Here is a 13107-nt window from a genome sequence, read left to right on the forward strand (position 1 = left end):
GTGTGACTATATTTGCTGTCACACTCCCAAGTTTACTCAAGAACTGTGTGATTTGCTGAGTAGGTGCTAGTCATGTAAGGGAAAACCCAACGGGATGCATTTTATATACCTGGGTTTTTTTCTCAGTGTCATGTATTAACCTTTTTTGTCCTTTTCTTTTCCCCTTCATCAAAGGAAAGTCTCCTCAAGGCCAAATGCAAATTATAGGAGTGGGGAAAACGACCGCCAATAATCTGAGCAATATGAAATTTAACACTGTGATTTTGTTTTAGTGAGAGGAAAACACCAGTTGCTGGCTGTCAAAAAATTCTAAGCTGAACCTTAACTTCATGGGCAGCAGCTATAAAATCTATTTAATACTTCTTAATTCTTCAGTTAAGCTGTTTCTTTCTCCAGTTAATAATAGGCTGTGGGATTAAATCTTAGTTTTTGATATTTACTGGGAAATGTAGTATAGCGATTTGTGAGTCAAAATGTACTTTGAATAAATTACCATTGCAAATTACAGTTTATGAACGTTGTGATTATAACCATAATTACACCATTGGCTATGCATAACTTGAAATCTTGCTTGCTGAATAAATTTGTTTTCATTCAGACTGCATTCCCAACATTTTTAGAAAAGAGTGAATCAAGCCTTATTGACAAAATTTCCTATGGAGTTTATTAAAAAGGTCACCTTTGTTTGCTAAACTTACCTAAAATATAAACATTTCTTGAATTAATGAGATGCTATTTTAGTCTGTTAAGAGAGTTTCCTATCCAAGTTTACTAAACCATAGACTCGTAAGGAGACTCACAAGAGCTTCCACATTACGCCATGCCTTTAGCTATCTGCATATCCTAAAAACGTTAAAGTTAAAACTGATTCTGCAAGCTGTTAGGAAAAAACCACCCGATAGGCACAATTAGGTATATTACTGTAAACTGGGGGGGGGGGGGGGGGGGGGGAAGGTTTAAAGCTCTGTCTGGCAAGAGAAGGGTTAAGGACTTTTTTGCTATACCCGTTTCAAATTACAATGAGAAGCCTCTTCTTTCCCAGCAGGGTTGTGCTTACATTAGTCTTTAGATCTCTCTTGAAGAGAGCTGTTATATTTGTGCCTGCTAGAGTTGGAAATAACAGTTCAGAAGCTGAAAAGGGTTGAATGGATTTACAGAAGGGTTTTTTTGCGAGTAAATTCATGGCAACACATTAATTTGATTAGTACATGCTTTAGAATTACTTTACACTCAAGCGATTCAAAAGATGTTAAAGTTATCACCAGGCTGCTGGACAAATATGTGTTACACCACCAAGGTACAGATCAAGACAAATCTGTGACTCAGGATTTTATCTTGGGAAGAGCGCAAGGTGTACGAAGAACTCAGAATAACGAGGGAAGATAACTCTGGGAACTACAATGTGTCAGAAGAACAGCTCTTGCTAATACAGCTCCCCACCAAAGACCTGGTTATCTAAGGTTTATATAGGAATGCCTAGGTCAACTGACAAAATACTGGTCTTCTGCTCCATAAATGCAGAAAAAACGATAACAACAGTGGAAAATTGGAAATCTGAATTTCAGCTTTCTTAGAAATAACTGCAACCTGACACATTCCATAATATTTAAACAGGGTGGGGGGAGAGAAATCACCAAAGATGTTACGTTTAGAGATGACATTGACATGAAGAATAGGTAAATTTTGTTTTTCAGCCACTGGGAAAGCAGACCTCATAGGAACTCAGAACAAGTAGGAGAAAAGATTTTTTAGATTTTTTTTTCCTTGTTCTTTTTCTTTTCAAAGATGAACCTAACTGCGCTCAAAGCTTTTGTGGGCTTGCTCTGGAATTGCTGGGTTCTGGTGGGTCACGCACAGGGAGGTTTAGGAGACAATCATGTCCATTCAAGTTTTATTTACAGGAGGCTGCGGAACCATGAGAGAAGGGAGATTCAGAGAGAGATTCTCTCTATCCTGGGTTTACCTCACAGACCCAGGCCATTTTCACCAGGAAAGCAGGCTTCTTCTGCACCCCTCTTCATGCTGGACCTGTATAATGCCATGACAAATGAAGAGGATACTGAGGAGCTGGAGTATTCACTAAAGGGATCAATGGCAGGGGAAAGCAGAGGGATACGGAAAGGATACCCTGCCTCTCCAAATGGATATTCACGGAGAATACAATTATCTCGCATGACCCCCCTGACTACACAGAATCCTCCCTTAGCCAGCCTGCACGACACCAACTTTCTGAATGATGCTGACATGGTCATGAGCTTTGTCAATTTAGGTACGTGGAAATTTTTTTTCGTTTTTGCTCTATTTGACAAACTGTTAACCTGATCTTGCAAGGGGCAAACCTTTCGGCCGGACCATAACCTGCTCTGAAATGGCAGGATTGGGCCCAGGCTGCTGTGCCACTGGTAAAAGAAAAGTTGTACTGATGGTAAATAGCTACGTTGTAGGTGGCCAAGGAAAAAGATTTTTCTCACTGTTTATATAAAGTCAGTTTCTATAACTCCCCTCTGCTGGCTTCTGTTTTCTTTCTTTCATTGATGTAATGAAAATTCTAGCCTTAGGCCAACTAACTCCTTTTTTTTTTTTTTTTTTTAAATCTTAAAAAATCAAACACTTACGCCTATTGCTTGGTTATTTCCCTCACTGTTTTGCTTAAAGCTCAGACATGAACAAATATCAGTTGTTAATATTTTAAAGCCTACAAAGTTATGAGAAGGGAAAAGTTAAGCAATTTCCACCCCCCTACCCCCCCAAAAAAAAAAAAAAAAAAAAAAATACTTCTTAGGTTATTTGTGGGGGTTTTTTTTCTGTTGGTAAGAGTCAGAGTTTTATTATCCTTACAGCTGGATGGCTGGATTTTAAATAATCTGTTGCTGTTTCTTTGTTATTTCTATTTAATAACCACAGACTGTGTTTTATTATACTGCCATGGTGCTCAGAGTCTGCACTGGTTCTTATTTTCTGTGTCATAAATAAATTAAATAACAAGTAGAGTATTAAACACCAGAAACATGCAAGCAAAGAATGCTTTTGAAAATGATATCAATTCAGACACAAAACCTGATAAAAATAAATTATATTGGCTTCTGAGTATAATAAACATTCTTACCAGTTACATTGTGGTTAAAAAAGCAGTTACAGATTTCTTTAATAGAAGGCAACTTAAATCTCATTAAGAAAGCTTCAAATAATTCATGAAATGTATTTACTATTTTTATAAGTATTTGAAATGTTGCAGGACTCATAAAGTTAGTTAAAAAAACCTGTCTTGTTTGATCTAAATAGCAAGAGATATAATTGAAAATTTGAACTTTCTCAATAAGCTAGTATGAAATCTGATGAACTCTTGCTTTTAAGGATAATACTTTCTGTAGAAACTTTTTAAACAACAGCACGCGTTCCAAAATACCTTCAGATTATCACATACGTTCTGTACCTTTTATGTCTACCAGGTCTTTAATCCTTTCTGCAGGATTAAATGTTTCCAAATGCTAAAATCCTCAACAACTTGAATTTCTAGGAAATGAAACCCTAGACTTTAGCTGTCATAATAATAAAATTATTTTTCATTAATTATGTGGCAGATAAGGAAGTGTTCAATTCTGAGATCTTTTTCCTTAAGAGTAACATATGTCCATAACTCTACAATACATTTGCCTGTTACTCTTGCCCCTGAAACAGCAGATTAGAAAAAACGGAAATCTCAGTTTTTTGAAAATGTGCTCTTCATCCCAAAGAAAGTGTCATATTATCTGGGTATTACTTTTAAGTTATCATCGCATGCCTCAATTTACCCAGAGTATCTGGAGTCAGCTGAATTTAAAATGGGAATGTTATAAAGGAAAATAAGAAATGCTCTGATCTCCTAAGTCAGTACCTTGATCCTGCAAAAATTTTCCTCGTGCGTCCTGAGAAATACCCTCAGTAAATATGTTGCAGACCATTTAATCAGTGACCCTGAGGACTATTTACATGGGACCTAGCCTTTGATTTCATGAAACATCTTTGATTTCAAAAGGACTTCTTGCAGTGCATGAGTAGAAGTCTTTGAAGGCTCAGTGTCAGATATGTCCTAGCCTGATCCTGCTGCACTTCCCCGGACAAAAACCCTCTCTGGAAGAATGCAGGTTTCCACTGAGTGTCTTGTCTTGGCTGAGAAGTTTCTAATATTTGTCTCATTTTGTTGGGAAGCCTAAGAATGTAATTCTGAGAAGCTAAAGCATATCTTATGTTTCTAAACTGTGAGAACTGGGGATGAGATGCTTTATTTTTCTAGTGATTATGATTAATAGACACCATTAACTTCCAAAAAAATACTGTGTAAATACCAGGATTTTTTTTGCCTCTGTAAAACTAAAATGTGTCTCAGCACTAAGTGAGTCTAAATCCTAATTCACTTTAAATGCCCTTCCATACATGTTGGATATTGTGGTTTATCACACATTCCACCATGTAACATGTGTAAGAAATATTGATGACCAATATAGATTAGCTTCAACATTTTTATTAAACAATCCTATGTTTCAGTATAATTAACATAAAAATGAAATAAATCATGGAAATAGGTAACCATTTTATATGATTTATGCAGTATGAGATTGTGACAGATGAGGGCAAGCTCTTTTAATGTACAATGGGGAAAAATATGCAGTGATAAGTGAATGCTAACACTGTACCTTAAAATCAATAAATGCTGATGCAGCACAGTAATAACTCAACTGGTTTTAGATGTGAAGCCTCAGTCAACTTGCATCAAATTAATCTGCTCTGGAAATAGTAGTCACCGTGTTCATACTTGCACACCATTAATTACATAAGGTATAATTATAAAGCTTTATTAATCATCATGATATTTTAAATTGAAACTTCTGTATATAGATGTAGCCAGTTATAATAATTTAAGGCACATATATTAAAACAAGAAATATGTAGCTGAGTTGTTGGATAGGAATTATTAAGCATAAGAATGAGAAGACTGAATGAGATTAAAAAGGAAAGTTAAAAAAGATTCAAGGACGAATAATTTTACATCAAAGAATAAAAACTGAAACTTATATGCTAATTTAGATAAAAATCAACCTGTAAGAGTTGCAAATACCTCACTTTCAAAAACAAATTCAAAAAATAATCATCAAGAGAATGCCAACTGTAATTCTGTCAAGCAACCAGGGAGGAAAACAAGACTGAATTTACTTCTGAAGTTAAAATTGTAAACACCTGCTCTTTATACTGGAATTTATACCAGAATTTTCATCTCTTTCTTTCTTGAATGATACAACAAGACAGAGACTATGTCTTGTCCTGTATTTTATATAAGACTGTGTGCATTGGCAGCTCTCCATAAATATCGATGAGTGTAACAGAAGAGTTAACTGGGGTTGGTCCGGCAGTCAAAGAATAAATCCTTCAGTAAATACACTGAGGTTTTCAAAGATCTGCTTATACCACCTACAAGTTCAGGACTTTGTTTTCCTCACTGGGTGGTTTTTTTTTTTTATCCTGTTGTTATATTTTATTATATTGTTGCAAAGCCCTGGCTGTTTAGAGTTCTGGCATCTTCTTTTTGGCCAGTCTCCCAAAATGACATATATAGGATACCCTGTTCCTCAGAGAACAGACGAATAACACTCATATAGTCCCACTCGCTTTTCTGCTCACTCAAAATTTGGTTAGGGAAGGACTTTGTTAAGATGAATGTTAGTGTTCCCACTCTTCACCTTTCACCAAAACAGAGGGATTGAACAAAAAATACGTACATGACTGAGGCTTGGAGAAACAGAAGCACTTTTATAAACTTCATTTAAACATTTCTAGGACTGAATTTTCCATTAGCACAAAAGTCATCATCAAATCCAGTACATTTAAGTGTTTCTTCTCATGCTATTCAAATGGCTTGTACTTTCATTTATTTACAACATACCTGTAAATTATTCTCTAAACAGATTACTGCATTTGCTAAGCAGTTCTGTTTTCTTTCTCAATATTTTCCTATGAATTGTTATGAACTTCCTATAACACAGGATAAATATATACAAGTTTTGTGGTTTTCTGTCATGTTTTCTTTCTTAACATATAAAATTAATTTCACTAACTCAAATGTGAAAATCACTAGTAAACTTGTGACCCTGACCTACACATTCTGATTTTTAAAAGGATTAAATATGACGGAGAATTTTAAAGTAACCAATATACCCCATAAGGACAACTTTTCTCTTTCACACACAATATGGTTCTGCAATTTAATTATAATAATCCTCAAACCACACATGCTGTGATCAGTTCTTAAATCAGACCTTTTGCTGGTTTGAGGCACAGACGACTGTTCATATTTCTCCAGCTTCTCTACACAAAGTTTGTACACTATCTTGAAGATTATGTTCTTCTTTAAAACCTGAATCACTAAGGAAATACATAAATTCACAAGATTTACAGCCCATTGTGTCCATCGGAGAATGCTAACATGGCAGAAACTTTAAGAAACCTACAGTACATCGATCCACACCGAATACCTGTACAAATATAGTTTTGTTACACACAAAAAAGAAAGAATTCCTAACTGCAATCAGACCTTGAGCGTATATAGTAGCTATTTTCTTAAATTAAAATAATTCAGTTTCTACAACTTTCCACTAACAGCTAACATATCATCAGTGAGGGATATGGAGTGCTAAGCTATAAAATGCCAGGAGCTGTGGAAGGGGAGCTAGGTTTGAAGGATACACACAGAAAGGCCTTAGGATCATTAACTTTTCTCCTCAAAGCTTAGGAATGAGTACACTTTCTTTCTTTTCCACTGAATTTCAGATGTTGCTGTCTTAATTTTAACCTTACATGAATTTCCTTGGCTGTGGTACAGTTTTAGTCCGTAAAATGCAGGCTTCTAATGAAAATATTGACACAGCCTTAACTGAAGTGCAGAAATAGTGCTATTATCTTGCCTTGAACAGGGGGATGCTATTACAGAGATAAAATGTGTTAAATAACAAATAGGCCTCATGCCTTTAATTGTGGAATTGGATCAATACTGAGAAAAAATGAGAAAATATTGGTGAAGATTTTTTGAATGGCAACCCAAAGTCAATAAGATGGATTTTTTCAGTCTTTTACATAAAATTTAAAGCAAATTAGATCAAATGGTTCTTCTTTAATCTTCACCCAAAGTAGACCTCATTTGGCATCTTGAAATCCTAAGATTTTTTTCCCTTAATAAAATTTTCATCACCAAATCAGTAAGCTGAACTAACTTGTTGTGACCTAGGTACACAATCAGGCAATAGAAATAACTATTAATTATGAAATAATTTTCTATGATAAAATTAAATATTAAGACAGCTTTTTTGCAATATGTGTTTATTTATTTCAAAAACAAAAGGACTTTACCCATGGGATGTCTTTCCGTAAAAATTCTCACCCATCCTTACGATTCATTAGGCAGTTTTAAACAATTTTTGTGCGATGACAGAGTGTGTTGTTAGGGATTGTTTTTGATTTTGAGCAAGAAATATTCTCCATATTCCGTTTTGGAATTACACTACATTTGTTGTTTTATATTGAAATATATTATATTTCCTTTGAAATCTCTCATGTTACATGAACCTTATGAACTGTGTAGCTCTACCTCAAAATAGGTTTGTGTGTGATCCATAAATATCATCTAACAAAATAATGTTTTTATAACTGTCAATTAATTTTTTTGCCAAAGTTAACACTTTAAATCCAAGTAAATTATTGTGTCTACCCAGCCAAAAAAATGTCAAGCTCTCCATTAACTGGGGTATAAAACTGTCTGACTTTCCTTGCCGACAGATTTGAAAGAAATTGCAGATAATTGAAGAGAAACTGATTTAGCAGATGGTTAGACGTGCATGGTGAAAAGCTATATATATATATATGTGTGTGTATATGGATGGATATATAAAAATATATATTATTAATAATATTTTTCCCATTGGGAAGAACGGCTGACCGAGTTCCGCTTCTTCTTTAGAAAGTGCTCCTTTCCAGACTAAACACAGACTTTGGGTGGGGTTGTCGTGATTGTATGTATTGTACAGTGCATATTTTCCCAGGAAAACACAATCTTGAAGTAACTGGCTAGCCATGAAAAAGAAAGAGGGAGGCTTGTGGAGATGCCTTTGTGTGGAGGGTAGTAGGGGAGGAATCCGCCTGCCATGGAGTGGATGGAGAGCCTCTTGGTTCTTCTCTGAAACTCCGGTTTTTAGATAACAGGACAACTTTGGCACATACGTGATCTCCCACACTTATTGCTCCTGTTATTATTTTCTCTGAATGTTAAATTATGCAAAGAATGTTACCATGGCTACCTGCCTACTTACTGCCTGAGTTATGGAGGTAATTACAACATGGGCAGTTCCTTTCTCTTCTCTTTTTAGCCACGGTGGTTCCTTTCAGCTTGCTTTCATAGGCCCGCTAACTAATAGAGTTTTGCAGAAAATTGATTGATTACAGTCTGATCATTCTAGGTGTTGTCTGGTGTTTCTACATAGCTGAGAATGAACAGTTTATGAAGTGCCAATTGCAGCCTCCAGCTAAAGAAAGGCTCCCCAGGGCTTCAGGAGAGCTCTGGCTGCTACCAGACTTTATAATTATTTCCCACACTTTTCCCCATCCTCTCCTGTTTTTCCTTTTCCTCGTCTCTAACCCCCACCGCCTAGGCAAGGTCATTGAACTTTAGTTTTATGTCAGTGGCATTTGGCTGCAGAAGGGATTAAAGGCCAAGAAGTGGGGAGACTGGGCGACAGTGCAGGAGATGAGGAGGGAAGGAATGAGAGCAGGCATGAGAGAAAAATGGCAAAGCACAGGCCAAAATTTACAGGGAGAACAGCCCTCTTCTTGGAAGGCAATGGCCAATGTGCAGGGCTGGACACAGATCTGCTGGGCATGGGAAAGGCTGACAACGGAGAAATAGCCTTTGCAGGAACTGGTATTACTGGGACAGTTAGTCCTGCTCCTTTGTGCCTCACATGGAACTTGATGTTGTAGCACTCGGAACATTTCCCATACCAGAGGAGTTACAAAAGTGGAGGGAAGTTCATCATGGTAGGGAGAAGAAGGTGCATGCCGACAGAAGAAAGGGCAAAAAAAATGCTAAAGTTAGATAATGTGCAAATGAAAGAGAAAGTGAGTCCACATACAAGTTTCTTCTCCAGTGAGCCTTGCAGGTGAAGGGAGCAGTTTTCTTCTCAATCCCTCATGGCACAGCAGCTACCTCAACCTCCCCAGGCACTTGGCTCCCCAGGCAAAATTTTTTGTCCTCACAAACTGAAATGCAGCTCTCCCCACCCTTCACTATGTGTGTGCAGGGAGTACACAGACGGGCTACTAACATTTGCAGCCATAAATAATGTAGAAGCTAGCTTTTAAAAACCGCAGGTTAAAGGATGAGGGTTGCCATGACGCACACAGAGAGGTTGAGATCAGAGGAGCAGCTAAAAGGGGTCGGGAGAAACAATGAATCCCCTTGTTCTGAGTCATATTTATGAGTGCTCCATTGCACCTAAAGTTCATATTTTATTGGCTAGGCCATGGGGTTTCCCCATTTGCTCATCTCTTAAAATAACACCCCTGGTTAAAATTTCCTATAAAACACAGAAATGCTACAGCAGGCAAAACTTGTCAACCCTGACAACTACATTATTTAAGATTGTGGGTGGGGTACACCAAGAAGGAGCTGGTTTGTGTTTTGTACCAAATATGAATTTGTTTCTATACAAATAAATGACTGTACAACAAGTAGAAAAGGAGAGTTTTACAGATCAGCTCTCCACTCAGAAACTTCCTGCTATTATTGAGAGATGCTGCAAAAGGTGAATCTAAACGTTTATTTCCCAACTCTTTTGGAGCAACTGCTCCAGTGCAATAGATTGAGAACTTGGCTTTATCAACCACTATTATACAACTCAGCGGCATGTGCACCTTACCAGAATGTGGCTTGACTCTTTTTCCCACTGTAATTCAGGGCAAACAGACAATTATTAATGAGTCAGAGCCCAGAAAACTAATCAGGACAGCTAGTGCTGATACACAATATATAACCATAGCTGACAAACAGTGGCTAGGCAGAAGCAAATTTCCATCTAACTCTCCTTTTTGGAGAAGAATCAGAAGGAGGTAGGAATTTGAATAGCTGAAATTTCTTTTAGGTTTATCTTTATCTGACTTAGCAATATTACCCATTCAGACCCCATGACAACCTGACGATCTTTTCCAGATTCAGTGATTCTGTGATTCTATCCCGTTGTAGACAGTGTCTGTCAAATGAAATTATTGTTGCTCTCATTTCATGTATTTGACTGTAGTCAAATTAATGAAGCTATGTTCATATTATCTGGAAAAGCTGTACCCCTAATCCAGAGTAATTATTATAATTGAATAACAATTTGTTTAGGCATATCCATTTAAAACATCCCTTTTTGAAAAGTGAGGGGGAAATATAAGTAGGTATTCAACTATAAGGTACTGTAAAATCATTTCAGAAAGACACTGTTCTGGACTCATGATATGGATGGCATCAGTTTTGGAGGTAGAGGTGTTAAATTCTGTCCTGGCAAACCTAGACTACAGAATGGGAAAGAGCAAGGACACTGAATGGTTTGTGAGTCTGATTTTGGAGCTGCGGGAAGATGGCACCTGATGGCACCTGGTGCCTGTAGCCTTGGGATTCTAGTGGCAGGGTCTGCAAAATCTTTAGATGAGACAAAGAGTGGGAGAACAGTAGTGTGGATGATAAAGCCAGGGAAGCAAAAGCAAAGCCAGCATACAACCCCATGACAGCTGTAGTCTTTTGGTGATTTATGATGGCTGAGATTCAGCAGGAGCATAGCTTTGAGAAGGTTGTTCCCAAGGTTACCTCAGCTGGGGTATCTGTCAATAATGACAAGTCATAACATGCTAGTGATCCCAGAGGTTAATCTACTATTCCTGACCAGGTTACCTTGCTGCCTTGTACATAAAATGGATGCAAATATTTTGCAGTGGGTGTGTCCCTGCCCCAGCTTATTCCAAACCTGAAAGTCAGAGAGTGAAATCTCTGAGCAGCTGAATAGGAAAAACCTGAAAAACCTCAGCTAGAGAATGGGAACAGCGTGCTTCTGTTTTCCAGTCCATAGAGTGAGGATGGGCAAATAATTCTGTGTTCATTTTCACTTCTGTGTACTCTCGTTCATTGACCTTGCAGAGTTTTGGAATAGCTTTCATCTTGTGATGCCTCTTTTTACTCTGGCTGTGTGCTCTGTAAAAGACCTTGCTCCTTGCAACACCTTGCGTTTCCTCATGGTGATATCAAGCGTTATTTTAGAAAGCGCTAAAAAAAGCCCTTTTATAAGGGCAAAAAGTCTACTTACTGTTCTTAAAACAGTTTTACAGAATAATGAAAAAGAAACACTGGAATTAAAGCACCAAAACAGAGATTTCAGATCTAGTGCAATGGAGACATGATGTGTGGCTAATTTAGTTCTTAATCTCAGAATACAGATTTGTGCCCCTCTGAGGCATGTGTGCATGCCTATAAGTCTGTGTGCACGGCTTTGTGTATGTAATATAGAAAGCATGTAAATCTCTTCAGTTTTAGTCATTGGGATTTTTTCCCCCTTAAATCATAATATTCTTTCCCATCAACACTATGTGGCTTTAGCAGCACTGACCTTTCAAGCTGCCTGTTTGGGCCAGTGTTTATCAGATGACCGTTTGACCTCCTTGTTAATTGTACTTAATTACATCCTGTTGTAACATTTTGAAATAAGGAGGAGAGTTTATGGATCTGCTCCAAAGAGCTGAAGACTAAAACGGCAGCAGAATTCAGTGGTATGAGGTGCTGAGTAATGTCGTAGCTAGGTCAATAAGAGCTGTGCCTTGTCTAATTGATTGTAAAATTGGATCCTTAAACTGTTCCTTATCCATTTAGGATCCTTGGTACTTCTGAGAATAAAATCACAAAATTTTCTTTGTGCTGAGAGGGCAGAATCCTCTCTGATTCTTGGCTTGGAGCTTTCTCCAAAAAGATCAAGGGAGGAGTGAGAGACCGATCAACAGTACTGCAAGGCTGAAGTTCACATATGATATAAAAAAGATAAGCCTCTGTTGCCACAAGTGATCTCTCTGTGGTTTTCCAAAACTTCAGAGGTCCTTACGCTTCCCTAGAACTGCCAGTTCCCATGAGCTTTTTGAGACTTGTGTAATGTTTGCTGTGAGATTTTTCCTGTGCATTGATGATTTATGGGCACATCTGAGGTTTCACTAAAGAGCAGCAATTATTCCCTGTAGTTGCAGAAAAACAAAACCAAAAACAAATCAACATCCAAAACCAGATGCTGTTCTTGAAAACAGGCATTCTAAAGACCCAGAAAGCAACTCTGAACACTTCTTATATAGCTGATGGCTTTTGAAACACATTGGGTTGACCATATTGCTTCTCCTCTCACTAAAGACAATATATATACACACATGCATATGCTTGCTCTACTGTTGTTGTTTCATAGCTCACTTTCCACAAACTTATAAACAAGTTTATAGTAAACTTGATTTCCAAAAATTAATGAAGAAATAAAGGAATAGAAGCTATAAAACAATTAATACCACGTGGACACCTAGTCCTAAGACTTTAAGGATCACAAGGCAAAAGAATATACTTTCAGTTTTATTTTATTAAAACACTGTTAGTGTTTTAGACTTACTGGAGAATGAAGTGCCGTGAAGAATTAATTGTCTGTAGTAGTAAACTACACATAATTATTGCATTATTGTAAATGCTTTATCATCCAGCATGAGTCATATTCAAGTTACTTGTGCTGTGAGACTCTAGGCTGACACAGTACTGCCCATGATTATCACCATGAACTGAACAGTATTGTTGGTAAGGCTAAAAGTCTGTACTAAGTCTTTCAGGTAGCAAAGGTTAAACTTAAGAGTTCAACTACAAACAATTGCATTTGCATAGCTAAATGTTTTTTTAAATGTTGATTTAAGTTACAAGCTTATATGGTTAAAAAGAAAACAGAATTTGCTGAATATCGTCCTAATGTATTAAAAGATCATAAAGTTTAAATCATCTTTGGTGTAAAGCAATAGTAAGTGTAACTGAAATCATACAAT

At 37.1% G+C, this 13107-nt stretch overlaps 1 protein-coding gene across 2 annotated transcripts in view; it reads left to right on the top strand.

Annotated features, from left to right (window-relative positions):
* The first annotated feature begins 1079 nt into the window (after positions 1 to 1079).
* The window catches only part of BMP5 (bone morphogenetic protein 5), a 62010-nt gene continuing 49982 nt past the window's right edge, over positions 1080 to 13107 (top strand). The window contains exons 1-2 of one of the 2 annotated variants that reach the window (XM_056344440.1): positions 1080 to 1297; positions 1902 to 2269. In XM_056344440.1, the coding sequence (XP_056200415.1) occupies positions 2020 to 2269 (250 nt within the window). In that variant the 5' untranslated portion in view covers positions 1080 to 1297; positions 1902 to 2019. Of the gene's footprint in view, positions 2270 to 13107 lie in introns of both variants that reach the window. The other variant, XM_056344439.1, reaches the window with a different exon arrangement.

The sequence above is a fragment of the Falco biarmicus genome, chromosome 6 (genome assembly GCF_023638135.1).
Source record: "Falco biarmicus isolate bFalBia1 chromosome 6, bFalBia1.pri, whole genome shotgun sequence".
In the NCBI taxonomy this organism is placed as follows: domain Eukaryota; kingdom Metazoa; phylum Chordata; class Aves; order Falconiformes; family Falconidae; genus Falco; species Falco biarmicus.